Source organism: Tauraco erythrolophus, chromosome Z, assembly GCF_009769465.1.
Source record: "Tauraco erythrolophus isolate bTauEry1 chromosome Z, bTauEry1.pri, whole genome shotgun sequence".
In the NCBI taxonomy this organism is placed as follows: Eukaryota; Metazoa; Chordata; class Aves; order Musophagiformes; family Musophagidae; genus Tauraco; species Tauraco erythrolophus.
The window spans coordinates 43324589-43350327 of NC_141496.1; the positions used below are offsets into that span (position 1 = coordinate 43324589).

Consider the following 25739-nt stretch of genomic DNA (forward strand, 5'->3'; position numbering starts at 1 on the left):
TCACTGATCTACACAAAAATAAACAACTCCACATACACATCCCTGCTAGGGATCCATAAGCCCTCCGGAGCATGACCCAGGCTGGGGTTGCCACTCCTGCCTAAAGCCTCCCCTCCTTCCTCTCTGCCATCCCATCTTTTTGAAAACGCTCCTGATCGCTAACTCCGCTGAAGAAATTTCCACTTTCCAACTTCCTTCTCTGCAGGCAGGTGAGAAAAGTACCTACTCCCAGCTCCGGACTCCTCTAAACAGCAATCCCAGTCCTGAAACATTAATCCTTTTCCCTAACCTGCCAATTGGTAGCTCACACTAATACGCATTTTGTCCAAGGATACCCACAGAAGACCTCTATGATGGAGCAGTTTTAAGAGCAACTACTTCAGAGTTTCAACCTCAGTTTATAAAATGAATGCACACAGATTTATCTAAAAGGTAAAGCAGGTAGGAAAGCCAAGCTTCTCTTCCAGAACAGCAAACTCTGGGCTTCCTTATGTTCCAGTTGGAAAGCAGAGGCCACGGAGTGCTCCTCTATTTGGGAAGAAACACTGGGCAACACTCTGATTTGGGAGGGCTGCAGATTGAAGTTCCCAAGAAAGAGAGAGAAGATTCCCTGGAATCAAAATATTTTTGAAAGACCTTTCTGCAGGAAAACATTGAAGCATTTTAAAAAGTTCCCAAATGGGAATTTCTCCACCCCCCTCCCCGCCCCCCCCCGAAGACTCCAAATTCTATTTATTTTGTCAGAAAGCTCATGTTTGTACACTGCAAGGTTTGGGTACACCACAGCACTGTGTCCATCCCCCAAAGCACAAGCAGCTACACAACAAGACTTCAAAAGGCACGCCATCCCCTGCATCTCTCCACACCAACTCCAGGCAGCGTCTTTCCTCCTCCATGGTAGCAAAGGCCCAAGCTAGCACAGAGTACTAACACACAAAGGACTAATGCTGTAATGAACTTAGCACATTGCAACCACAAAAGCTTTCAGAAGGCTTTGCAGGAGGACTCACATTTTCCTGAGCTGGAATTGAGAGGACTGATGTCAAAACTAACAAAAATAGTTTTGGGGAAGATGAATTTTAGGGTTCTGTTCTAGTTTCTGCTATGGTTTAATCACAAAAATTTGGCCGTTTGCGTTGATGATTTGTGCTTCTTAAGACAAAAAATTCCAAGGATAAAGGAATAATATCCCTACGTAATTTGTAACAGTAGCAGCATGTTTTCCAGTAGGGTGGCTCACAGGGGAGGGTTGCATACACACAAGAGCAGGCTGTGATTTTGTATTAACTCTCACATCTCTTTTCAGGTCCCATGTAGGGAACAGCCAGCATTCTGTGTGGAATACAGCCAATCTGGGCAACTGTCACCGGAAAAAATATATCTGCACGAATGAAGGGCAAAACGAGGTGACGATCCGACAGCACCAAGACATCCCTCTGCCCCAGGTGAGGGGGGAGACTCCGGCTTCTTTAACGACCAACGGGAAAGCAGAGTCCCTCAATATTGCCAGGACCTCAGTGATGCAAGAGCTTACAGAGCTGGAGAAACAGATTGAAATCATTAAGAAGGAGCTGCAACTCGCCATGGACAGGAAATCAGAGCTGGAAGAGTATCAGAGGACAAACAGGACTGCAGAGCCCTAGGCCAGCACACCTGGGCCCTTTCCCCTTTTCTTCCTTTCTCCCCTTCCTCTGCAAAGTTTGTAACACACTTTTGTAATGCCAGAAAGAGGTGCAAAAATAAAGCAGGCAATACGCTCTTCATGAGAGCAGAATTGCAGCAGCCCACAGCCACTGCCACCCCGCTGAGTCCTCCTCCTTTCATAACAAGTTTCTCATTCTCCTGGCAAACATCAGCCATTCCCAAGGGACTGGAGAAACAAGGAACATCCGAACAGTGAGAGTTCCTGGTTCCTCCACTTGACAGTACAGTGAGTTTACCCACTTTTTTAGGCCTTTCTGTGCATTATTTGAAAAAAAAAAAAAGAAAAAAAAAAGAAGGAAATTTGAATTGCTGATCAGAAGCATGTCCCTTGTTGGTACATTTTTGTTGCGATATCTATGGGTCTAGTCTCCCTTCATCCTAAGGCCCCTGATGGTTGCCTCATTACGCCAGGTGCTAGTTCTGCGTTGGCAATCCCTTTCCTCCTGTCACAGGCTGTGGTTTCATCAAGACAGATTCTTGGTGGCAATCCCAGTGCACACCATTCCCTCAGCTCTGTCAGCACAAACGCAGATGTGGCTGCTCTGTGACTGTGATAAAGAAACTCACCCAGCTTAAAAATAACTTGGCAAAAAACAAACCACCACCTCTGTGTGCTTCTGAGCCCAAGTTTGGCTTCCACTCCCACCCAGAGAGAAGCCACGCAAACAGCTGCACTGGCTGATGCATGGGGATGGGTTCATGGTGGCACAGAGCAAGGGTGAGGGGAGGAGAGGTGGCAGTACTGTAAATCAATATTTGCTGCCAAAGGTGAGGTATTTACCAATGTGACACTACTCCCTTAATATTATCTGTCTTCAGTTGACAGTAAGGTTCTTTCTCACAGCCAAAGTGACATAAAGGGGCTCTGGTCCATGATTTATTCTAACACCAAGCTCTCACCAAAGTCCAAGGGAGTCACCAAAGCCTCCCTGGGGATCAGGGCTCACTGTGAAGGAAGATGAGAGCTGCAGTTTCAAAGGCAAAGTACTGAATGGAGCTCTCTACCACCTGGATGATGAGTAGAGGGGAAGGAAGAGTAAGCTGTTCAGCATCGAATAAATACTGCATCAACCCAACTGGCTGTGTTATTTAAACAGGATTTCTCTGAATTTTTAAACAACATTTCCCAATACATCCCATATTACAGAGAAACTGAACATTTGTAACACTATCAGAATTTTCCAACTCTGGTCTCCCAGATACATCACCAAAGTAATTTTTACCTTCTCTGTATCTCCAGCCACCTGCATGAATGTTGCCAGGGGTGATGTTCTCACCAAGCATGGTGTAAAGGCTACAGGGAGATCTAAAACTATTTTTAGGTTTGAAAAAGGCATTCTACCTTTTTGCACCTTCACCCTTTGAAAAACACTCGCAAACGAAAAGCTCTGCAGGGACCACCAAAAGCTGACAGCAGCGATACTCAGGCTAACAAGCCTCATCAAGAGGAGTTCATATTCTATTCCCTGCTCAGTCCTTGGCCTCTGCTTTTAGACAGCAAGTGTGTCTGCTTCTTCCAATAGAGTCAATACCACAGGACATAAAATTAATTAGGATGTAAAACAGGAATGTGGGATCCAGAGCCTTGCACATCAGCTACATCTGAAAGACCTAGGCTGTCCCATCTTTCCTTGCTCCTCTCAAGCTAAATGTCTAGGGGCGAATCACTTACATTACTTTTGTTGCCTGCTCTTACCCTCCCTCCCTCATTTAGATAATCAGGTTTTTAGGAGGAGCTTTTTATTGGTGTAGCATCCCGTACCTCACAACCTCCATCATCCATTTGGTTAGAACAGATGAACACTGCTCTTTTCATTATTATGAGACAAACACTAGGAAAGAAGTGTTTCAGCCCAATTTTATCAGTATGTTTATCAACAGTTTGCTATGTCCTTATTGCTACATGCATGAGCCCAGAAAATTTAAAAAAAAAAAGTAATTGAGAATGGTAACAATTTGAAACAAAAATGTGTGGTTTAGTTCAAATCAAACACCCAATCTTTCAACAAAGCACTCTTCATTTAAAAAAAAAAAAAAAGAAATTCAGTGAAAAATGTCAACCAACTAATAATTAATGTTAAGCAAAAGTCTGTATTTCTGGTGAGTGCCTTAGAAGCTACTCCCATGTCAAAGGCAGAAGAGGGCTTGCTCCAAATTACTGCAGCACCAACTAGAAGCCTTTTGGGAGAAGGTCCAAGTTACGGTTGCCTACCAGAGAAACAATTGGCGTGTTACTTTCTTATTCAGCTATTGCTCCAGTATGATCCCATAGGAGATAAAGATTGCCATAACTTTCTGTGGGATAGTATCACACGCATGTCAATGCCTGCAGTCTGCATAAGCGGGGGGAGGTCTGGCTATGACAAGAAACACTGGAGACTGTCGATGATTCTGGCCTGTCCATATTGTTGGGCCTCATGTTTGATTCCTCCCTCCTCAGATCAAAGGAGGAACTTAAAATTCCTCATGGATTTCATCCTGTCTGGATTCTACAGTGCCCTGGACACATCTAGCATCATAAAGCCCACAGGGGAGAAAGCACAAGAGATCATTGCTTACCAGCAGGTCACAGCCAGCAGACTGGAAACACCGCACTACCCTTAGGACTAGCTTGATCTTATGGGAGAGGAGCGCAGGAGATTTACAGGACGGAAGTCAGTCAAACACGTTTCCAATTTCAGTTATCACAAGAAAAAAATAACTTCAGCTGACAGATATGAAGGACAACAGATGGGTTCTGGATGAAGGAACAACACAGGTGATGACTCTCCTGCTTGACACAGGGTCACGCTACTGACATCAACTGGCCTGGGCTAGTCCCGAGATTCTTATATCGTGTACAAGACAGGTAGCAAGAAGAAAAATCAAAGAAGATTACCACTGCAGCTTTATTTTAGCTTGACCCATCTGCTATTTTGGATTAAAAAAAAAAAAATCCCCCAAACCAAAAATCAAAATGAAAAAACCACACGCCAAAAAAACCCAACCCAAAAACCTACCTTATACTTCCAGTTCATCATTCCACATTAATTTATTCTGCCCATGACACGCAATTCTCATATTTATAGGCTGCCTTTTGATAACAATGCTCTTCCAAAACCCTGCTGATTAAGCATAAAGATTTAAGCTAAAGTCTTGCAAAGCCACTCCTCTTCAGATATAAACAAATACATACATAAAAAAAATACATGTGCACACACATTGTCAAGGCTAGAGAGGCTTTTTCTTCGTTTACACTTAACTACTGTGGCTGAGACACTAGACAGATTTTTTTGATAACACTTGTCATCCCTTGCCTTCTTTTACCCTAAAATACTTCTAGTCCTGATAAACTTTTAATTATTTCCTCTAATTCTGGTACGTAGAAAGAGATCATCTAAAATTTGCACTGTCTCTCAATGTTTAAATTATAAGCACAGAATGAAATCCAGCCACTTTCAAAGTGAGCTTCAAGGATTTCCTGAGGTTAAAATAGAATTTTAAAATAAGAAAATACTTTTTTCTTGGTGAGGAAAGAAAATAGGAGTTTCCAAACCTCATCTGTGAAACAAACCCAGACTGTTTCAAGTGTTTGTTTCCTACCATGGCCAGAGCAAAAGCAACACTGACAGTACACACATAGGTTTCAAGCTTGATTTCCAGTAGGAAGGTGATGTGACTTAATGACTGGGAAAGGATAAAGGGGCTTTGCACCTCTTCAAGGACTGTTTAATTCAGATTGTCATTCGCAGCTGTAAAATGAAGTCTGCCATTAGAGCAAAGCTGTTGGAACATCCAGTTTGTTGGTGACCCAGGTCCTGGTTTTGATGAACAAGCATTTGCACCACAAAATCTACCATCAGCATTAGTCTTCCTCATGCACCGTTTTCTCCAACTTGATGTCACAAACTGTAATCCAGGCAGCAACTTCCAGTGAAAGCAGAGAGGGTTCTGCTTTCATTCCTTCTACACGTACTGTAACAAAACTTCAGCCATACCACAAACTCTCAGCGTCCCAGCTTCCCCTTGCAAAAATAAAGTCATGTGTTCCTTCTTGCTTTTCAGGATTCGTAATAATTTACAAAGTTTGATTCATATTTTAGGAATGTTTTCAGAAAGATAAAAAATAATAACGCATACCATAAGGCCGTCTGCGATTAATTGCTTTAACTTTACTATTGTTTATGTTATTTCCTACAGGGAATACAGGAAGGTAACACAGATTTTATAATTCAGGGAAGGGACACAGGAGACAAACCTCTGACAGTTGCACCTTCCAAGAAAATTAAGTTTACAGGAAAAACACTATACCCTACGAAGGAATGTTGTAAATAAATGACTTCACGTTTTGATTTTAGGAGCAAGTAGAGCCTTGCACTACAGGGAGCATAGAGACTATAATCTATCCTTTCACAAAATTCCCAGCGGCCATGACAAAATGACTGCATAAATAATCGAGCATCTTGGCCCTTCTGTTGTGTCAGGAATAAGTTAGTGAAGATACAGCCAAAAGAAGGACGGTTGTTTTAGTTAACTATTTTTTGCAAACAGAGGAAGGAAGAAATTAATCTCTCTACTTCAGAAACTTAAAGCTTGTGAAAAATGTTTCCAACAACTGGACAAAGGACAGAAGCACACATAGATACTACATGAGACAAGAAAAACAGAAAAATAACCCAGGCAATAGCTTTTATTAGATTTTGTGCATTACAAGATTAATCTTTGTGGTAATAGTTGCAACAAAGTAACCCCTACAAATTATCTTCTGGAAACTTAAGGGCAATGACAGCAATGCCTCAACCTAGGGGAAGACATCCACATCAACCATGACTCATCAGTGGAACACTATTTTCAAAGATTCTCCAACATCTTATCTTTCTCCTCTTCTGTTTACTAATGCACCAGCCTTCACAGATTCTTGCCCTGACTCAGGAAGATACATATCTCAGGAGTCACTTCACTGAAGTCTACAGGTGTACCAGATGTACCTGTTCATTCATTATTTGGCCCTTTAACTGGGAAACTACTCACTCAGACACACTACCATACCTTGATGGGATTTAATAATTAACATCCAAAGCAAACTCCTCAAATAAAGGCCTCATTTATCTCTGCTGCACCACAGATACCTTCCAACCCATCAAGGTAACACTTCAGCTAGATGTTCCTAACTTGGCAGTGTGAAAGTGATGGATGAGAAACATCCTCCCAGGCACAAAGAATCCACAAAAACTGAGGGCAAGAATAAAAGAAAAAGGACAAGAAAGGAACCAAGATCCAGAACCTGTTTCTTTCCATACTCTAACCACACTTCCCAGGAGAGACTGCAGATCAGCTGACAGAAGCACTGACTGCCCCAAAGGTAACAATCACTGACAGTGAGGGAGGCTGGGTGGTCAGCGTAAGCGGCAACTTTCCGTCGCTCCAGTAGAAAGAATCAACCGATGTAGATCCTGTGGAAGTCGTTGGCACCAAAGGCAGCGTTGCACTTGGGGCACTTACGCTGCCGGGTGTCATAGCGTGTTTTCACGCACTCAAAACAGAAGACATGAAAACACTTCGTGAGCACAGCATCCTTTTTGCGCATGTTACAGCATGGGCAGGTCAGGCGGGCCTGCAAGACAGAAATATTACAGTGAATGCCCACTGCACTGCACTAGATATGTTAAAAGATGACTGATGCTGAAGGTCCTTCTATTCCTCACAAGGAGAAGGTGGTTTCTTCAATGCATGATAAGTCCACAATGCCAGAGTACAGACAAAAGATGTCAAATACTAAAAACATGACTACAGAGCCTTTTGACTAGAGTTAAAGGGGGAAGTTGATAGAAATAGCTGCTCACCTTGTAATCCTTGATTTCTTCCATCAGTATCTCATCACAGTTGGGAACCATGTCAGGCTTCTTAGTGGTCTCCAGCTTCCTGCGTAACCTAGAAATATCTTCCTGCATAAAAACAAGAGACCAAATAAATGAGCAGTATATTGTCTGTTGCAGAGAACTAGCACCCAGCCAACAGTGCACCTGGCTAAGTCAGTCCACCCATACTCTCATCCCTGATAGTCCAACAGATTTACGACAGATTACATTATCTTCTGGTGTCACATATATTGTCAGTTATCAGTGGACAAAACCCAAAAGAGCCAAGACTTGATGAAGCTGAAATCAAAGTGAAACTGGACCCCCCCAAAAGTAGTGTAGTTGAAACCCACTCCAAGCTCAACATACAAGGAGACAGACATCAAATAAGATAGATCTTGAAGGATTGTACACAAGGTATATACCTCAGCCCTTTTGAAGTTGAACATCTCTTTCTCTCTCGTTACTCTATTTTCCACGATCTCATCCTGGAAGTCATGTAACTTCTTCTGAGCCAGCTCCAACTGGGCTTTCAGATCATCTGCAAGCTGGGCTGCATCCATGGCCTGAAAAAGAAAACCAGCATAGAGGTACCCAACATGGAAAAAGAGTTCTAGTGATTTCTAGTCCCTCTGCCTGGCAATCCAAGACTGCTCACAGAATACTCCTTGGCCTTCTGGAGATTTATTTTTTCAATCTAATTTCGGTACTTCCAAATGGAATAACCAGAAATACTCCCTAAACCTTATTTCAACAGCAAGGTATCTTATTATTAACAAGTTCTAATCATTTAGCTCTAACATTCCTCTTCAGCAGAGCCAACCCGTGTCACACTGCAATGCATGTCACTTAGAAAAATACTTCTAACCACACAATTCTCTTCATGTTCAAGTATTTTCAGCCTTCCACCTTCTACATTTTCTCCATTAAATTGTTTAGGCATTCTAAGGATGAACTAGACAAAACTGCAAGATAAGTGCTTATTTTTTAATAATTTTCTCTCTTGACTAGTTCTCCTATCACTCTCTAACTCTCCCTGCACCAATGAATCTATTGCCCAAGTTCCTTCAATACCACAGATTGTGTTACTAAGCACAAGTGATTGTGCTGAATTCCTCCCATCTCCTCTTCCCCATGATATTTCTGCTTTCCTTCTGTCTGTTTCAATTGCATTCCTGTACTTCTACTAAAGATTTAACAACACAGGCAGCACTGACCATGAGACTTAGTCCTACTTTACTTGTAACAGACCTACTATATTGATCATACACATTTGTTAAAGGTCTTAACATTGCCCAGTCATATTTTCCTTTTAGTTACCTCATCTTTCCTATAAAAGCTTTGACCTCAGTTAACTTCATCTAGCTGCTGCCTCTTCTTTCATGACAGGTTTCCTTTTAAAGGCACTTTACTTCAGCTCCCTAATCAGACTGTTACAGGAACACCTATGACCTCCTTGTCCTTATTCAAAGGAAACATCAGTCTACAATACTTTAATCAGAACTCTCTTTGGGACTCCTCAGCCTTCTGGTATACTAGTCCAAAACCAGGGAATATCAGGTTCCGTAACACCACTGAGAACTAGAAGCCTTCTGTGCTTCCCACAAAGCAACAACTCCATCTTACAATCCAAGAGGAAATCAAGCAATCACTCACCTTGCGTTTGTTCATTTCCAGGGCCTGTGTTCGGAGACCTAGTTCTTTCTCGCCCGTTCCAATACTGCTTTGCAGCAAGTGTTCCTTCTCCTCCAGCTTTCGTACAACCTGCAGCTGGGCATCCACCTTGGAAAGGGAGACAGGAGGTACAGAAGGATTGAAATGCATGTTCTGCAGGTCTTCAGACTTGTCATGAAAGCTGCATGCTTAAACTATCCCTGCCTCCCCATCACCAAGGAGTACCTCTTCAGCTTGCCTTTTTCTCCCTGAACTGACACACTAGCAGTCTTATAGGTGTACCCAGACCTCTCTGGCAAATACTTTGAAACTCAGCAGTCAAATACTCACAACAAACATGTCTTGCTTTTTGGAAGGTGGTTTAGAGAACTGCTGCAAGTGAACAGTTTCACCTTGGTGTAAGCAAATTACTTCCCACTTTCTGTCTCCCTCCTGCTCGCCACAGCAATGAACCTGTAGGACATGTTATACTCATACAGCAGTCTCTGTTTCTTACCAAGACAGGACCCTTTCAAGTCTGATGCAGCATACCTAGGACAATTAGAGAAACATTCCCTTCTGTACTGATTTTGTCAGGGATACAGTTAATTCTCTTCATAGCAGCTCATACGGTGCTACAATTTGTATCTGGGACCAAAACAGCATCAATAACACACTACTGTTTTAGCTATTGCAGAACAGTACTTAACACAGCATCAAGACATTCCGCGTCTCGTGCTGCCTGCCAGCAAGTAGGCTGGGAGTGCACAAGAAGCTGGAATGGGACACAGATGGGACAGCTGACCCAAACTGACCAAAGGGATATTCCATACCATATGATGCTGTGCTCAGCAATAAAAGTTGGTGGAAAGGAAGAAGCAGGGGAATGTTCAGAAATATGGCGTTAGTCTTCCAAAGTAACTGTTATGCATAATGAAGCCCTGCTTTCCTAGAGGCAGCTGAACACCTGCCTGCCATGGGAAGCAGTGAATGAATTCCTTGTTTTGCTTTGCTCGTAAACACAGCTTTCCTTTAACTATTGAACTGTCTTTATCTCAACCCACCACTATTCTCGCTTTTGCCCTTCTGATTCTCTCTCCATCCCGTTATGAGGGAGTGAGCAAGTGGCTGCGTGGAGCTTAGTTGCGTACCAGAGTTAACCCACAACACCTCCACCTTCCCCCATCAGTTCTATTGTCCTCTCTCCTCCTCCCAGGTTACCTGTGTCTTCAGTGTCAAAACTTGGTCTGCCAGCTCCTCCTTCTCCTCTTTCAGCAGCTTATGGATCTGGTTCGACTTGATGCGTTCTGACATCAGCTTGAAATTGGCATCATCCTTCTCCCGCAGCTGCTGCATCAGGCGGATGTTCTGCTCCTGCATGTCTTCAAAGGCTTGGCCTGTGACATCCATTTCTGACAGCAGAGCCTCTTCCTCCTGCAAAAGAATCACAGGCTCTGGCAAAACTGTATCCTGTACATCCTACAATGACCCTGAACATTTTACTCAGAGACACCACATCTAGCACAGACGAAGGAAGATGTCTCAGCATCAGAGAACAGTATCTTCCCAGCAACCAGAAAAAAGTGCTCCCTAGAAGTCTGCACCACAGCAGTGATGCCCTAAATCAGAAAGTGTAGAAAAGAAACAGTCATCTTCATAAGCATTCGTAGACTGTGGCTTGTATGCTGGCAAAAATCAGCTGTGACACAGTCATTGCCAGGGCTGGGTAGAAACCAACTGCAGAAAACATGAGGCAGCCAGCTGAGTAGCTGTCATACATACTAAGCCAAGAATTCTACGGATGGACAACTCGACAACTTCCAACTTGGGGCTGTCAAACTCCTTAAACTCCCTTCGGCCACTTCAACATTAGAGGAGTAAGTGACAGGACAGAACAGATCTGTACTATAAGGAAAAGAATCTGAATTCTAAAAAAGTACATGTTAAGTCACTGGCTTGCCTCTCCCCTGCTGAGGCGGACTTGCTCTCCTATCATTAGATTAAGCTCTTCTTTGTGGAAGAAGGTATGTCACAGTATCATGCGCATGTATTAATTACATGAACTGTGCAGGTAATACTTTTAAAAAGAAATTGCAACCTACTCCCCTAAAGGCTGATCCAGCCATCTCTCCTCTCTGCTCTTCACCTAGGCCACAAACAATTAAACATTCCCCACTACCCCCCACCGTAAGCTTTGTGACACCCTGGTGTTGTGGGGGTTTTTTATCATTGTTGTTTTTTTTGGCTAGTTGGGTTTTTTCCCCTTCCATAAATAGAGACAAAACTGACATCTCTGGCATACACAGAAACAGAAATTCCTTTTCTCACGTAATCTTCCTGGCTGTAACCTGAAGGCAGTTCCTTCCCAGGTGCTTCAGCCAAGACAGAACTCATCAAACTTCTCACCTGCTTCGCCATGGCTAGTTTCTTCTGTAAATACTCAATTTGTTCTTCCACTGCTCGGATCTTGCGGAGGGCATCCTCATCAGCCATCTTTTTACTCTCCTTTTTCTCCTTGTCTTCCAGTTCTTTCACCCTCTGCCTCAGTTCTTCCAACTACAGCAAAGACAAAACAGAAATGACACTAAACTGTTTTTTAAACAACTGGGGGAAGTCTCGCACTCACTAGCCCTTGTCCTTGTGGGTGACTTTAACCTACCGTATGTCTGCTGGAAGTATAACACAGCAGTTAGAAAACAGTCTAGGCAATTCCTGGAGTGTGTGGAGGACAACTTCCTATCACAACTGGTCAGTGAACCGACTAGAGAAGGTGCTCCCCTAGACCTGCTGTTTATGAACAGAGAAGGTCTCGTAGGAGATGTGACGGTTGGAGGACGCCTGGGGCATAGTGACCATGAGATAATAGAATTCTCAATTCTAGGGACAGTTAGAAGGGGGAGCACTAAAACAGCCAAGCTGGACTTTGGGAGAGCTGACTTTGGGCTGTTTAGAAGTCTGGTTGATAGAGTACAGTGAGAGACAGCTCTCAAGGGTAAGGGAGCGCAGGAGGGCTGGTTACTCCTCAAAAAGGAAATTCCAGAGGCACAGGAGCGAGCTGTCCCTGTGTGCTGGAAATCGAGTCGCCGGGGTAGAAAACCAGCTTGGATGACCAAGGAGATTTGGGAACACCTCAAAAGAAAAAGGCATGTCTATAAGTTTTGGAAGAATGGGCAGGGGTCCAGGGAGGATTATAGGGAGGAAGTTAGGGCATGTAGGGAGATAATCAGGGGGGCAAAAGCCCAACTGGAACTTAGACTAGCCTGCTCTGTAAAGGACAACAAAAAGTCCTTCTATAAATACATTAATAACAAAAGGAGGGCTAAAGATTACCTCCAGCCCCTACTGGACACAGCGGGTATGTTAGTCACTAGGGATGAGGACAAGGCTGAGGTCCTTAATGCCAGGTGAGCCGACCTATGGTGTCTGAGGGCAGGGAGGGAGAGCAGATCAAAGCTCCTGTGATCCAAGAGGGATGGGTCAAGAATCTGCTTCGCCAACTGGATGCCCACAAGTCTATGGGGCCTGATGGTGTCCACCCGAGAGTCCTGAGAGAGCTGGCGGATGTCATTGCCAAACCCCTGTCCATTATCTTTGGGCAGTCTTGGCTCACTGGGGAAGTTCCGCTGGACTGGAGGCTGGCGGATGTTACCCCCATTTACAAAAAAGGGCAGAAGGTGGATCCGGGGAACTTCAGGCCTGTCAGTCTGACCTCGGTGACAGGCAAAGTCATGGAACAGGTTGTCTTGAGTGCTATTAATGAGCACATACAGGTTAACCGGGTGATCAGGCCCAGTCAACATGGGTTTATGAAAGGCAGGTCTTGCCAATCAAACCTGATCAACTTCTATGATGGGATGACCTGCCTGCTTGATGAGGGAAGGGCTGTGGATGTAGTTTTCCTTGACCCCAGTAAAGCCTTCGATACAGTATCTCATAGTGTTCTGGTTTCAAAACTGGTAACTGCTGGCCTGGATAGGCACACCCTCCTTTGGGTTAAAAACTGGCTGGATGGCCGGGCCCAAAGAGTGGTGGTAAATGGGGCTAAATCTGGCTGGAGGCCGGTCACCAGTGGGGTTCCCCAGGGCTCAGTGCTGGGTCCAGTTCTGTTTAACATCTTTATCAATGACCTGGATGAGGGGATTGAATGTACCCTCAGTAAATTTGCGGACGACACCAAGCTGGGAGGCTGTGTCGATCTGCTTGAGGGTAGGGAGGCCCTTCAGAGGGATTTGAACAGACTGGATCGTTGGGCTGAGGCCAATGGCATGAGCTTTAATAAGGCCAAGTGCAGAGTCCTTCACTTGGGGTGTAAAAACCCCAAGCATCGCTATAGGCTTGGGGAGGAGTGGCTGGAGAGCTGCCTGGTGGAGAAGGACCTGTGGGTGTTGGTTGACTACCGGCTTGATATGAGCCAGCAGTGTGCCCAGGTGGCCAAAAAGGCCAATGGGATACTGGCATGTATCAAGAATAGTGTGACCAGCAGGAACAGGGAAGTGATCCTGCCCGTGTACTCGGCACTGGTGAGGCCGCACCTGGAATACTGTGTCCAGTTTTGGGCCCCTCACTTTAAGAGAGATATTGAGCTCCTGGAGCGAGTCCAAAGAAGGGCGATCAAACTGGTCAAGGGGCTGGAAAATAAAACTTATGAGGAGCAGCTGACGGAATTGGGGCTGTTTAGCCTGGAGAAGAGGAGGCTGAGGGGAGACCTCATTACGGCCTACAAATACTTGAGAAGGGATGGTGGGGAAGTGGGGGAAGGGCTCTTTACATTAGTGATGCGTGATAGGACAAGAGGAACTGGGTATAAGCTTAGTCAGGGGAGGTTCAGGTTGGATGTTAGGAAGAACTTCTTCTCTGAAAGGGTTGTCAGCCACTGGAATAGGCTGCCCAGGGAGGTGGTTGAGTCCCCATCCTTGGATGTGTTTAAGAAAAGGGTGGATGAACTGCTCAGGAACATGGTTTAATGGGGGATTAGGGACGGTTGGACTGGATGATCTCTAAGGTCTTTTCCAACCTAGAAATTCTATGATTCTAAACACAAGAGTGTGGCCTGAACATTGTTAAGAGCCTGTTTTCCCTACAATTTTCTGAAATATGGCAGAAACTGCCTTTGAAGCATGGGAAAATAACACCCATCTCATCTGGATAAGACAGCGTATTACTGGCAGATGGACCACTAAGATGGGCTGTAGGCCCAAAATCTTGATTTCAAAACCCTTGAAAATTCCATTGCGTCCTTTATCAGAGCAGGAACATTACTATGTGGATGGAGAGCGTCTGCTCTTTTAAGAATGTCTGGTCAAGGCCCCTTTTCAATACAAAAAAGGCTACAAGAGCAGGAGGAAACCATAAACAAAACATACAGAGACACAAACCTGACGGACAAATTATATGAGAGACAGCAATGAGAGCCAAACCTGGTCAGTCACACTAAATGATGACAGCATGCAAGGGTGTGAGAATGCTTATTCCAGCAATGTTATCTGACTGTGGACCCTGCCACTTGGGAAACTAAGGTGGAGGGGGGCGGGGAAGGGGGAAACGAGAAACAAAATATACAGAAACACAGACCTAACAAAACAGACATGGAGACAAAGACAAGAAACAAACCTCCTCCGTCACAATAGCTGATAAGCTACCAAGAAACTACAGGCACCACTTCCAGGAAGATCAACCTGGGCTTTGCAACTGATAAGACTGTAAACCAGGGGTGGATCCTGGATTAAGAGGGCTGTGGGAATTGACAGATCTGTACAAACCCAGGAGGGACGTGCAGGGGAAACAAAAGCAAGGATGAAAAAATTAGCATTCAAGAAGGGTATAAAAGGAGCCGGTCACATGTAAAACGGGACAGTCAGTACACACTTGTCCAGTTGAGCCCTGCACATGGTCACCGCGGCCTCTCCTAACTCCTTCTATGTTCTTGTTAAATATTTTCTTAACTATCTCTGTGTAATCTAATCTGTACCCTACGTGTATGTGTGCTGCATGGAATAAGTTGTAGCTACAGGTGAGACCTGTATGTGAAGAAGGTAAGAGGGCCCAGGATCACAGGGGTACCAGACAGACAGAGGGGCCATGCTGGTACTTGAGAGGTCTGAGAGCGTGTGTGTACTCGTGAACCTAGAGACTCTTGTGCATGTGCCTGCACTATTGAGGTTCTATCTCTACCAGCTGAAGAGGAGGAAGGGGACTTGTCTGTCTACACTTGTGTTTTGTGAGTCCTGTACGCACATGCTGTTGAAGGCAGCACTCAGTCTGCGGCAGTCTGACTGGCCATGGCCGTGTCTTCTGTGTATCTATGTCTCTGGGGCATGTGCTCAGCTTCACTACTGGTTGAATCTGCAACTGAGAAAGTGCGAGCTGTGTCCCTCAGCCTGGGCAAAGGGATCATCCTTTCCCAGAGGAGGACATCCCAAAACCTCCCTGTTCCTCTCCAGACCATTCCAATCTCTCTTATAAATTACGAAGATGAAAAGAGGAAAGATCTCCAGTTTTGAAGACAAAAATACCACAGTTCAGGTGCAGAGCATCCAAAAATAAGTTTTAAGTAACACACTAAAAAGGGAAGAGAAGTGAGATTTACCTCAGCTTTTGCCTTCTTCTCAGCTGCCATCAGCTGCACTTTGTCTCTCTGCTCTTTGGGGGCAGAGCGGTACATATCTAGCAACAGCTTCATCTCCTTCTGGCTCTCCTGGGCCTTCCTGGAGAGAGGGAGGTAGAGAACTGTGAGAACACAGCAGGAACGCTATGCTGTTACATATCCAGCATGAGAGTCAGAGCAATATTCTCTTCATCTCCCACACGGTATGCATATGGAGTCATCCTTGGCTCCTCTTACCCTTGTAACGTGAAAGGAGTTCAGGCTGGAGGCTGAAAAGAAACAAGCTCCAACACATGAGTTGAAAAGCCAAGAGCAGCACCGTGGGGAGGAAACAGGTACCCTAATAGTAAGCATCAAACTACCCATCTCTGCTTTGGTACTGATCCAAGACAAAGGCAACTACTGTGCCCTTTATTAATAACCTGCTGCTGAAAAGCTTTATGCAATTGTTATGACAGCAGCAAGTAAAGATTACTTGACCCACACTATGAAGTATCTGGTTTGGTAATTCACGCCTTAGGCTGCAGTACAAGAAATGTTACTACATTGTCCAAATCACAAGCAGATATAGAGGGTGCCAGAAAACTCTCACTTCACTCCACTGAAACTAATCTTGTAAAAGCGAGCTACAAGTCATCTCACACAAACACCCCAGTTCAGGCACTACTCAAGCAGGAAAGAGAGGGACAACAACTCTTACTTGAGCTCAGCCTTCAGTTGCTTGATCACTTCAGCCTCCTTCTTTCTCCCATCTTCATGCTTCCCTTTCTCCTTCTCTTTGGACTCTCTCTCCTTCTCAGATTCCTTCTGCTTCTGCTTTTCCCGTTCTCGTTCCTTCTCCTTTTCTTTCTCTTTCTCTCGCTCTCTCTCTTTCTCCCTTTCCTTCTCTCGTTCCCTCTCCCTCTCCCGTCTCTCTCGCTCCCGTTCCTCTTCGTCTCGCCTAGCTTTCATTTCATTAACATCTTCAGAAACAGCCTTGAGGACAGACACTTGGGCAGAAGGATCATCAGGTTCCTGCTTGATCTCTGGAGGTTCCTCCTTTGTGTCTTCAGTGCTGGACTGGGACTGTAAGAGAGCACTACCACTGCGAGAGCGGATCTGTTGAAGAAGAAAGAAAGAAGACGCAAGAAAGAAGACACAGAAGAAAACAAACCATTAAGTTCTTAGCCAGAAATCTACCTTATCCCCCTTCCCTGGTCTTCCCAGATCTATGTTTGCATGCCTCCTCCATAATTGCTACTACTTTTCATGGAGTACTATACGGCTACAAAGGAAGACCACTCAATTTGGTAAGTGAAAGCAGGAGAGTGTAGAGCTCCGTTGAAAATTACTTTGCATCCTGTGTGCCATATCAGAAAGGTTGATATTGCAGGAAAGGGTGATAGTATTCCCCTTTCTCCTACGCACGTTCTGCTCTTTCATGGTTTTGATGGATGGACCACTCGGTGGATAAGGAATTGGCTGGATGGTCGCACTCAAAGAGTTGTGGTCAACGGTTCAATGTCCACGTGGAGGCGTGGGACAAGTGGTGTTCCTCAGGGGTCAGTACTGGGACCAGTGCTATTTAACATCTTTGTTGGAGACACGGACAGTGGGATCGAGTGCACCCTCAGCAAGTTTGCAGATGACACCAAGTTGTGTGGTGTTGTGGATACACTGGAGGGAAGGGATGCCATCCAGAGGGACCTTGACAGGCTGGAGAGGTGGGCCTATGAAAATCTCATGAAGCTCAACAAGGCCAAGTGCAAGGTCCTGCACGTGGGTCGGGGCAATCCCAAGCACAAGTACAGGCTGGGTGGAGAATGGATTGAGAGCAGCCCTGAGGAGAAGGACTTGGGAGTGCTGGTGGATGAGAAGCTCAACATGAGCCGGCAATGTGCACTGGCAGCCCAGAAAGCAAATCGTATCCTGGGCTATATCAAAAGAATTGTGGCCAGCAGGTCAAGGGAAGTGATTCTGACCCTCTACTCAGCTCTCGTGAGACCCCACCTAGAATACTGTGTTCAGCTCCGGAGTCCCCAACATAAGAAGGACATGGAGGTACTGGAACAAGTCCAGAGGAGGGCCATGAAGATGATCCGAGGGCTGGAGCACCTCTGCTATGAAGACAGGCTGAGAGAGTTGGGGCTGTTCAGCCTGGAGAAGAGAAGGCTCCAGGGTGATCTTATAGCAGCTTTCCAGTACCTAAAGGGGGCCTACAGGAAAGCTGGAGAGGGACTTTTTACAAGGGCGTGTAGTGATAGGACAAGGGGCAATGGATTTAAACTGAAGGAGGGGAGATTTAGATTAGATATAAGGAAGAAATTTTTCACATTGAGGGTAGTGAGGCACTGGAAGATGTTGTCCAGAGAAGTTGTGGATGGCCCATGCCTGGAAGTGTTCAAGGCCAGGTTGGATGAGGCTTTGGGCAACCTGGTGTAGTGGAGGGTTTCCCTGCCCATGGCAGGGGGCTTGGAACTAGATGATCTTTGTGGTCCCTTCCAACCCTAACCATTCTATGATTCTATGATTTCCTGCTCTGATACCTTGCTCAAGTCAGATTGGGCCTCTCTCAGTTTCCGCTTGTATCTTAAAACCTCTCCCTTCAGCTGGTGGTTGTGATTTTGAAGGCTGCTGATGAGATGACGCATCTCTCTATTAATTGGGCCTACAAAAACAGAAACAAAACTGTAACAAACCACACTTTGCCAATTTTCTGTAAGGACTTTCATGAAGATGCAGAACAAGCTAAGTAAAAATGACAAAGAACAACATAAGGTTATTATTCTGCCCCACAATAGCAATACGTGCAGAAAAATGTCATGCAGTTTTACATGCAACCATAAGTGCTTGCAAATTCCCACTCCTAATTTCCCCACTTAATATTATTTTTTTTTCTATGCTCCTAAGGAAAATGTGTCATGCTACAAAAAATATCTCAGATTTAAATGCTACTTTAGACATAACTTCTTTATTTCCTCTGATGAAATTTGAAAATTACTGGCTTCCTATTCAGGTTGTCATTCCAGACTTCTAACGAATTCCCCCCTAAAGTGATTTTGAATAATGCAAAATACTCCGTCATAAACCAAATTTATGTATTTTGCAGCATCTAAAAGGAAGTCAGATAACATGGAAATGATCTCCCATGAAACATGTGAAAAGCTTTAGTTTTTGAGATAAATACTCGTTCTGACAGGTTTCTAACAATAAAAGACAAAGAGTCAAACCAGGTGTTTTACTGCAATGCAGCCTCTACAGGCATGGGGGAGGGGATGCTGTTTGTTTTCAAGCACCACAGAAAAACTCCATACCTGCTTGTTCATTGGCAGCAAGTGTCTGTTCAAACTCTATCCTCAGCATCTCATATTCTTTGCGGACTTGTGCCAGGGTGTCCTCTAGCTGAATCACCTCTGTGCGTAGTTTCTTGTGAAGGCTGACCTCGTCCCTCTGAGGAGCGAGAAGGGGACAGGACTTGGTGCTGCGACTCTGGCATAGCTCTCACCTCATCAACATGAAGTACCAGTACAGATTAATTATTGCCAGAAAGATAAACTTCCTGAGCATTCCCAGAGCAACCCAGACCCAGCAGTGATGGTCAATAGGATGTCAGTGTTTCCAGGCATGATGGAGCAGTGGTGTTACCTCAATTAGTTCCACCTGGCGCTGGTGTGTGGTGCGGGTGCCATGAAGCAGAGTGCGGGCCTCATCAAGGTGTGCCTTCAGCTGGAGACTCTCATTATACAAAACAGAAAACTGGGACTGCATGCAGCGATATTCTGGGGTCTCCTTCACAGCCTCTTCCACTGCTCGTCTCAGCTCAACCTAGTCAGCACGCAACAAAACACCACAGAAAGAAAAAACATCTCGTCTTTCATATCTATTTTCCAAGGCACGAGAACAGTGAATCAAGCTGCCACAAGACAAAAATCAAACTTTAACAGCGTTGCTGTGAAGTGGATGCAAGAGATATGCTTCAGTACCAATTTTAAAAGTCTGTGCTTTCTCTGTATGCACCAGGCTGTTTCTCTGGCATAGTCACATGACAATTTTTGATTCTCAGAACCTGCAATAGTTTCTCTCAAAGATACGAGCTTGGAAAACATGATATAAAACATTATATGTTTGTAAAAACATAATCACCTAAATCAATAAAAGACAGACACATAGAAAAGTATGATAGAAAACTAGAGAAAATACATGTGCAAGCAAGCGTTATATTAGCTTTCTACCAGTAAGACACATAATGACTGAAAGGAAGAGAAATGAGAGAAAGCCGAAGTATAGAATCTGAATTTTCCTTACCAAAAAAAGTTGTGACTACCAGCACTGAAATAGACACATATATACGCACATATAGCTTAACACTAATTAAGAGAAAAAGAAAATTGTAAGCCAAGTGGTGTTTCTCTCAGAACAAACTCATGTGGATAAACAGAATTTAGAGGTGTCTCAAGATTCTGGAATCTCATCTCTGAAACTTGGGTTATCAGCTCAGACATTTCTTATAACAGGCTAACAGATCTATTCGTCACTAAGACAAAATTTAGATTATCATCTGTATCATATACTTATCTACTATAGACTCACAGCTTTTTGTCTTACCACCTTTAAGTCATAAGAAACTCACATGCTGTGTATTCTACCACACTGGGAAATAACTCATATATACTGGGAAATATATATACATATATATATATATACACACACACTCTTTCAACAGCCTAGCTCTCCCATACAAGTTCCATGATTTTTTCAGTTCTCTAGTCCCACTTGCACAGTGTGAGGGGAAGGTGTAAGAGGTCAATACTTGTAGAGAGGTGAAATTAGTTTTAAATGTACATTAAAATGTACTCAATAGATCAGAATGGAGAACAGGAAATAAGAAACCATTACAATCTCCAATGATGACCGCATGGTGTCACCAACGCACTGAGCTGCAAGTGTAAGTCACACAGACTTTCTAAACTGTACTTTGTACATTATATAACCGAGCTAAAGAGCAAGCACAGAACAGGACAGCATTAATGAGGTTTTCCAAAGACACAGTACAGCAAGTCAGACGGCAACCAAGCACACAGAACACCTTCATCCTCCAATAGGTACAGATATCTCACCTTGAGTTTTTCATTTTGTGTTGTTACCTCCTCAAGATCCTGGCGTAGTTCCTCCAACTCATTGAGGCGATTCCCAGCAAGCTCTTTATTCTCCTCCAGCTCCGCGTTCATCTCCTCAAACTGTTGGGGATAAACTGCTTGTAAATCCCACTGATAATGGATCTATTGAGGGTACTAATTAAGTAACTGTTTACATGGTAACAGTATTCTCCCCCTTGCCCACAGCCAAGCCCCAACATTACCTTGCGGGCATTAATGGTGATCGTGCCCCCATAGAGGCTGCTCCCAGCTCCATACACCTTGTAGCCTTTGGAATTTACCTGCAAAAAAGGCCAGAGATTTCATTGACATCCAATTAAATGACAAGACTGCTGATACAGCATACTCAAGACCAAAGATGGTACACTACGGATTCTCACTTCCCACAGCAAAGCACCATAAGATGATGTCACACATCTCAAAACTACACCCATTTCTCTGGTTTCCTGGGAAAGAGGATGGTGCTTACACGTTCCAGAACATCTGCCAAATGCCGGTTGAGCCTCTGCTCCCTCTTGCGTATCTTGTCAATATCCCACTGAAGATCATCAATCATAGTTTCCAGAACAGACACCCGAGATTCTGCTGTCTCAACTCTTTCTTGCAGCTTGGAGAACTGCAATCAAAAGAGTGTTGCATATTGAACAGAATCAGCATTTTCTCAGACTGCTCAGTATTAATTTTTCCTCTTGTTCATCTTATCCCAGATTCATGTGCTTTCCACCATCTTCTGCTGTGGTGACAGTCTACTCAATGAACTGTCCTGAATTTTACACTGGCTGAATCCCAACGCAGTAAAGAAAATAAGACAAAACTGAAAATGGAGAAAGAGCAAGAAGCTGGTAATATCTGGCAGAGTACAGAGGCAGCCACTTCAGCTTATGCAAAGGCTTTTTTTTTTTTTTTTTAAATCTTTTCAATCCATATATTCATCTACTCTACAAACCACTGAAGCGCTTGGCGGTCTAACACTGAGCAAGGCCAGCATTAACACAGTTTTTAAAGAAATTGAAACCTCTGAAACAAATACTGCCGATAACATGAGTCTCTTAATTACTGGGATCATCTTGTAATTAATGTTGTTACACTTTCATAAACAACCCAGAGGAACCAAGGAATTTGAAATTACAGGAATGTCACGTCAAGCATCTCAGATGTTTACACAACCACCTTAGGACCACCTTACCACTTCCTCTACTCTTGTTGTCTTTTTACATTAAATCTATTCGACACACTCGTTTAGTTTTACTATTTCCTTCAAAGTTGTAACAAGCAAACCAATCCAAATTACACAGAAAATCTATGTATGGTTCTCCACAACAACAACCCTTTCCACAACCATTGTTCAGAAGGCAACTTTCAAACTGTGTTGCTCCTGTCCCTCTCCAAGAAAATAACCTGCTTTCCAAACTATGGCAACCACAAATTATTCTAAGCAGGACCCCAAGGCAGATTTATTTCTTTCTCCTTTTTATACCTCCTGAGACATGATTCGGTGCTTCTCCTGAAGAACATCAGCCAACTCCTGCAGCCGTCCATTTTCATGTGAGAGGTAGGTATTAAGCTCCAGGACTGCTTCTTCCATCAATGAAATATCTGAAAGATGCGTAAAGAAAAATAAATGAACTGAAATCAAGGAAGATTGTTTTTCATTCTTAAACAGCAAAGAGAGAAAAAAGAAAACAGGAAAAAAAATTTCTGGTTTTAACATCTGCATACTGTATCTCTCCAGCAGGTGGTTCCTGAGGGTCTGATCTCGAGCCACACTGAGCTTTGACTTGCATTCACTAAACAAAAGACTGTCTGCAGTTAAGATACTACACATTTCTAATTGTCAGTTACCATCCTCTCATGTCAGAGATCACTCCAATTGTGTCAGTATCAGCAATCCAGAACATGCCTTTGTAACCCAGTGACACTCTAACGCAGATCAAATTCATGCATAAAGCTTCTACAACAGGTGGCTTGAGTTAACACACCAGATGACAAGTACAGCAACCGAGTAAAGGCTCACACTGCACTAATGCCAATGCTACTACAGAGGAGTAGACTGCTAACTAAGGACAGTAATGTTTTGCTACACCAATGCTAGACTTGCCACAGTATCTTGATCAGAGCATACAGAGCACTCAGGACAGAAGGCAAACCAAGGATGAGTTGATATTCCACCTAAATTTCAATTCAAAAGATTAAATTGCAACCTTAAGATAATGAAGTTTTTCAAACGGTCATCTGAGTGTAAATAGAATCCACTACATTAATTTTCAGAAGCTAGTCATTTGGCCTTCTTTTGCAGAATTCTGCTTTGAGTTCAACACAGACAGCTACACTAAGTGTATCAAGGGAGTAAGTAGCTACCATTTTGCGCAAAACTCAGTGGAAACCGAGAAGCTGGTGATTCCTACACCTTTTACTAAACTGCACGGAGTCCAATGTCAGTTTGCAATACTGATTTCACTTCTTCACTTGTAAGCATTAAGTCTTTTACACAGTGGCTGAGGACAGCCGGGTGGTAAGGTTCAACTATAATATGTAACTGCTCAGGTGCCTGAACACAATACTGGCAGAAACAAGCCCTTAGCCAAACACACTGGGCAGAGTTCTTAGCATTCAAATTTAAACGCAGTTGTAATACACTTCTGGCATGTAGTACTCGTCTTTATTAGATGTTTTGGCTATTGAGAGTTTGGAAAGGTAAGCCAATTTATTTTGGAAAACAAAGGAGCACAAGAAGGACTAGGCCTTAACACTTTCAATGCAGAATCATGTCTAAGCTGGGGGTAGATGAGCATCCCTGAGTATCAGCCACCTTGATCATACCTCCACTATTCAGCTTGTGGGTCAGAACATCCACTTTCTCCTGCAGCTTGTCGTACATTGTCACAATCTGGGCAACAGCACGGCGGGAGGACTCTACACGCTCCTGCAGCTGAGATTCTATCTCCTCACTAGTGCTGCTGGCTAGAGTGGCTAGGAAGGAGAATGCCGGCTCCAGTCCTTCACCTGGGAATAGAAAGAGACGTAAAAAGTAAATGTGCTCTGGCATGTAACATGTCATTAGTCTTCACAAACAGAGAGCCTCTGCCACCCTTTAGAATGGGACATGAACATTTTCCACAGCTGAAATCCATCTTTCCCACTGTCCCCAGCCAGGTGTCTCACCTCGTTCCCTCTCATCTTTGCGCTCCTGATTACTGTCCGAGTCTGGTTCAGGCTCTGGTACAACCAGTGCTTTTCTTTCAGACAAAAGGTCTCCAAGACCTTGGTCCAGGTCAAAGCGTTTAAGGATGATGCGGATATTTTCATCAAACTGAATGATGGGACAGGCAAGACAAGAAAAAGAATGGATGTGAATAAAAAGAGTGCAGGGAAACAGAAGAAGAACAATGCAAATAAAACCACAAAGTGTATTACTAACCTGATTCCAGTATCGATTGATAATCAGCAAAGAAGCATCATCAGTGGCCTGCCGACGCTCCAGCTTCTCAATGTGCTCCCGTAACTCATCTTCAATGGCTTGCCGCTGGTCCAGCATCTCTGCTAGTTTCCTGTTCTTGCTCTGCAGGGTCCGGATGTCCATCTCCTCCTGTGCAGAAGCATAAGCCAGGGCACATTCCACACAAGCCAGATCACTGGGCTTATACAGAAGGCAGAGAGATATTTATGTTTCCAGATTTAAAAAAAGCAAGAAGTTGACTGGGGTTGTGCAAGGAAGACATACCGTTGAAGAAACGCCACCAAGCTTAATCGTCTCCACTGTGGTCCCTGAATCTTCAACTCCCACCTTCTTCTCTGGAGGTGCAGAAGGGCCAGGCTCTCCAGCTGCCCGTTTATTACCAATTCCAGACATGGTGGCCAAAGCATATAGACTCCCACCTTCTTTAAGTTCTTCCTGAATATTAAAGAACACTATTTAAAAAACCCAGCAAACACACATCCACACTATCAATTTAGAGTTTTAAACGTATTGATCAGTCATGGCAACACGATATCCAACACAGTACCGACATAACTCCAAAGATTTTAGAAAATACTGGTCAAACACTAAGTCTTAAAAGACACCATTAGGATTAGCACTGCAAACAGCAGTTGATGAGAAAAAAAATCCACTGCTCTATAAATGGAAGCACTGTACCTTATCACGCTCTTTGGAAAAAAATCTTCATGCGGGTTCAGTCTCTGCTTTTTTGATCTCTCCCTGTACTAACAAAAATGATCTGGGTTAGACTTTAACAAGCAACTGAGACTGTGTATGTGTAGCACCAGTTCACTTCATACCAACCAAATCGTTCTTACTATATCAACATTCAAAGCTAGTTAAAGTCGAGGGCAGCAACACCTTGAAGATAAGCCCTGTAAGAGCTTACATAGAGGTCTTACAAATCCTATGGAACTGAACAGTGATTCCAAGCGAAGGTTTGTAAAGGCCCATTTGAAGAGCTTTCCTGTGTATTACAAGAGAGACAGACATGTACAAAGAGTATTTATACCCAAGTCAATGCAATCTGAAAAGCTCTCAACTACTAGTTACAGAAATATAGAACAGCGAGGCTGGAAGGGATCTCTGGAGATCATCTGCTCAGTGCTCCTGAATAAAGCAGGATCCGCCAACGCAGGCTGCCATGGGCCAGTCAGCTTTTGAGTATATCCGGAGACAGAAAACTGGCAATGTCTCTGGGCAGCCTATCCCAGTACTTGACGATCCTCAGCATTAAAACTTTTTTTTCTTATGTTTGAGCAGTATTTCTTGCAGTTCCCTAAAATATTATTTAGTAAAATAACAAGTATCTCCTTAGAGGGTTTCCA

At 43.9% G+C, this 25739-nt stretch overlaps 2 protein-coding genes across 2 annotated transcripts in view; one reads left to right on the forward strand and one right to left on the reverse strand.

Moving 5' to 3' along the window:
- GRIN3A (glutamate ionotropic receptor NMDA type subunit 3A) overlaps positions 1-1712 on the forward strand; it is a 76411-nt gene extending 74699 nt beyond the window's left edge. The window contains exon 9 of the mRNA XM_086629243.1: positions 1307-1712. Within this exon, the coding sequence (XP_086485369.1) occupies positions 1307-1643 (337 nt within the window). The 3' untranslated portion in view covers positions 1644-1712. The remainder of the gene's footprint in view (positions 1-1306) is intronic.
- Positions 1713-6355: 4643 nt separating this feature from the next.
- On the reverse strand, positions 6356-25124 carry RNF20 (ring finger protein 20). Its single transcript, XM_086629522.1, has 20 exons — positions 25069-25124; positions 24655-24825; positions 24352-24519; positions 24096-24243; positions 23754-23936; positions 22411-22529; positions 21403-21549; positions 21137-21214; positions 20895-21014; positions 19423-19602; positions 19092-19227; positions 18324-18445; positions 16499-16896; positions 15781-15898; positions 11601-11750; positions 10416-10628; positions 9198-9323; positions 7967-8107; positions 7527-7628; positions 6356-7297 (listed from the first exon to the last, which is right to left on the reverse strand). The coding sequence occupies exons 2-20, from the start codon at positions 24781-24783 to the stop codon at positions 7121-7123; spliced, it is 2955 nt and encodes a 984-aa protein (XP_086485648.1). The 5' UTR covers positions 24784-24825; positions 25069-25124; the 3' UTR covers positions 6356-7120.
- Positions 25125-25739: the final 615 nt, after the last annotated feature.

Excerpts from the sequence above, each read along its gene's own strand:
- RNF20 (XM_086629522.1), bottom strand. The coding sequence starts at position 24,783 with ATGTCTGGAATTGGTAATAAACGGGCAGCTGGAGAGCCTGGCCCTTCT. Across the intron at positions 23,937-24,095 it reads CAAAGATGAGAGGGAACGAG|GTGAAGGACTGGAGCCGGCA; the intron begins GTGAGACACCTG and ends TTCTATTCCCAG. Across the intron at positions 15,899-16,498 it reads CAACTGAAGGCTGAGCTCAA|GAAGGCCCAGGAGAGCCAGA; the intron begins GTAAGAGTTGTT and ends CCCTCTCTCCAG.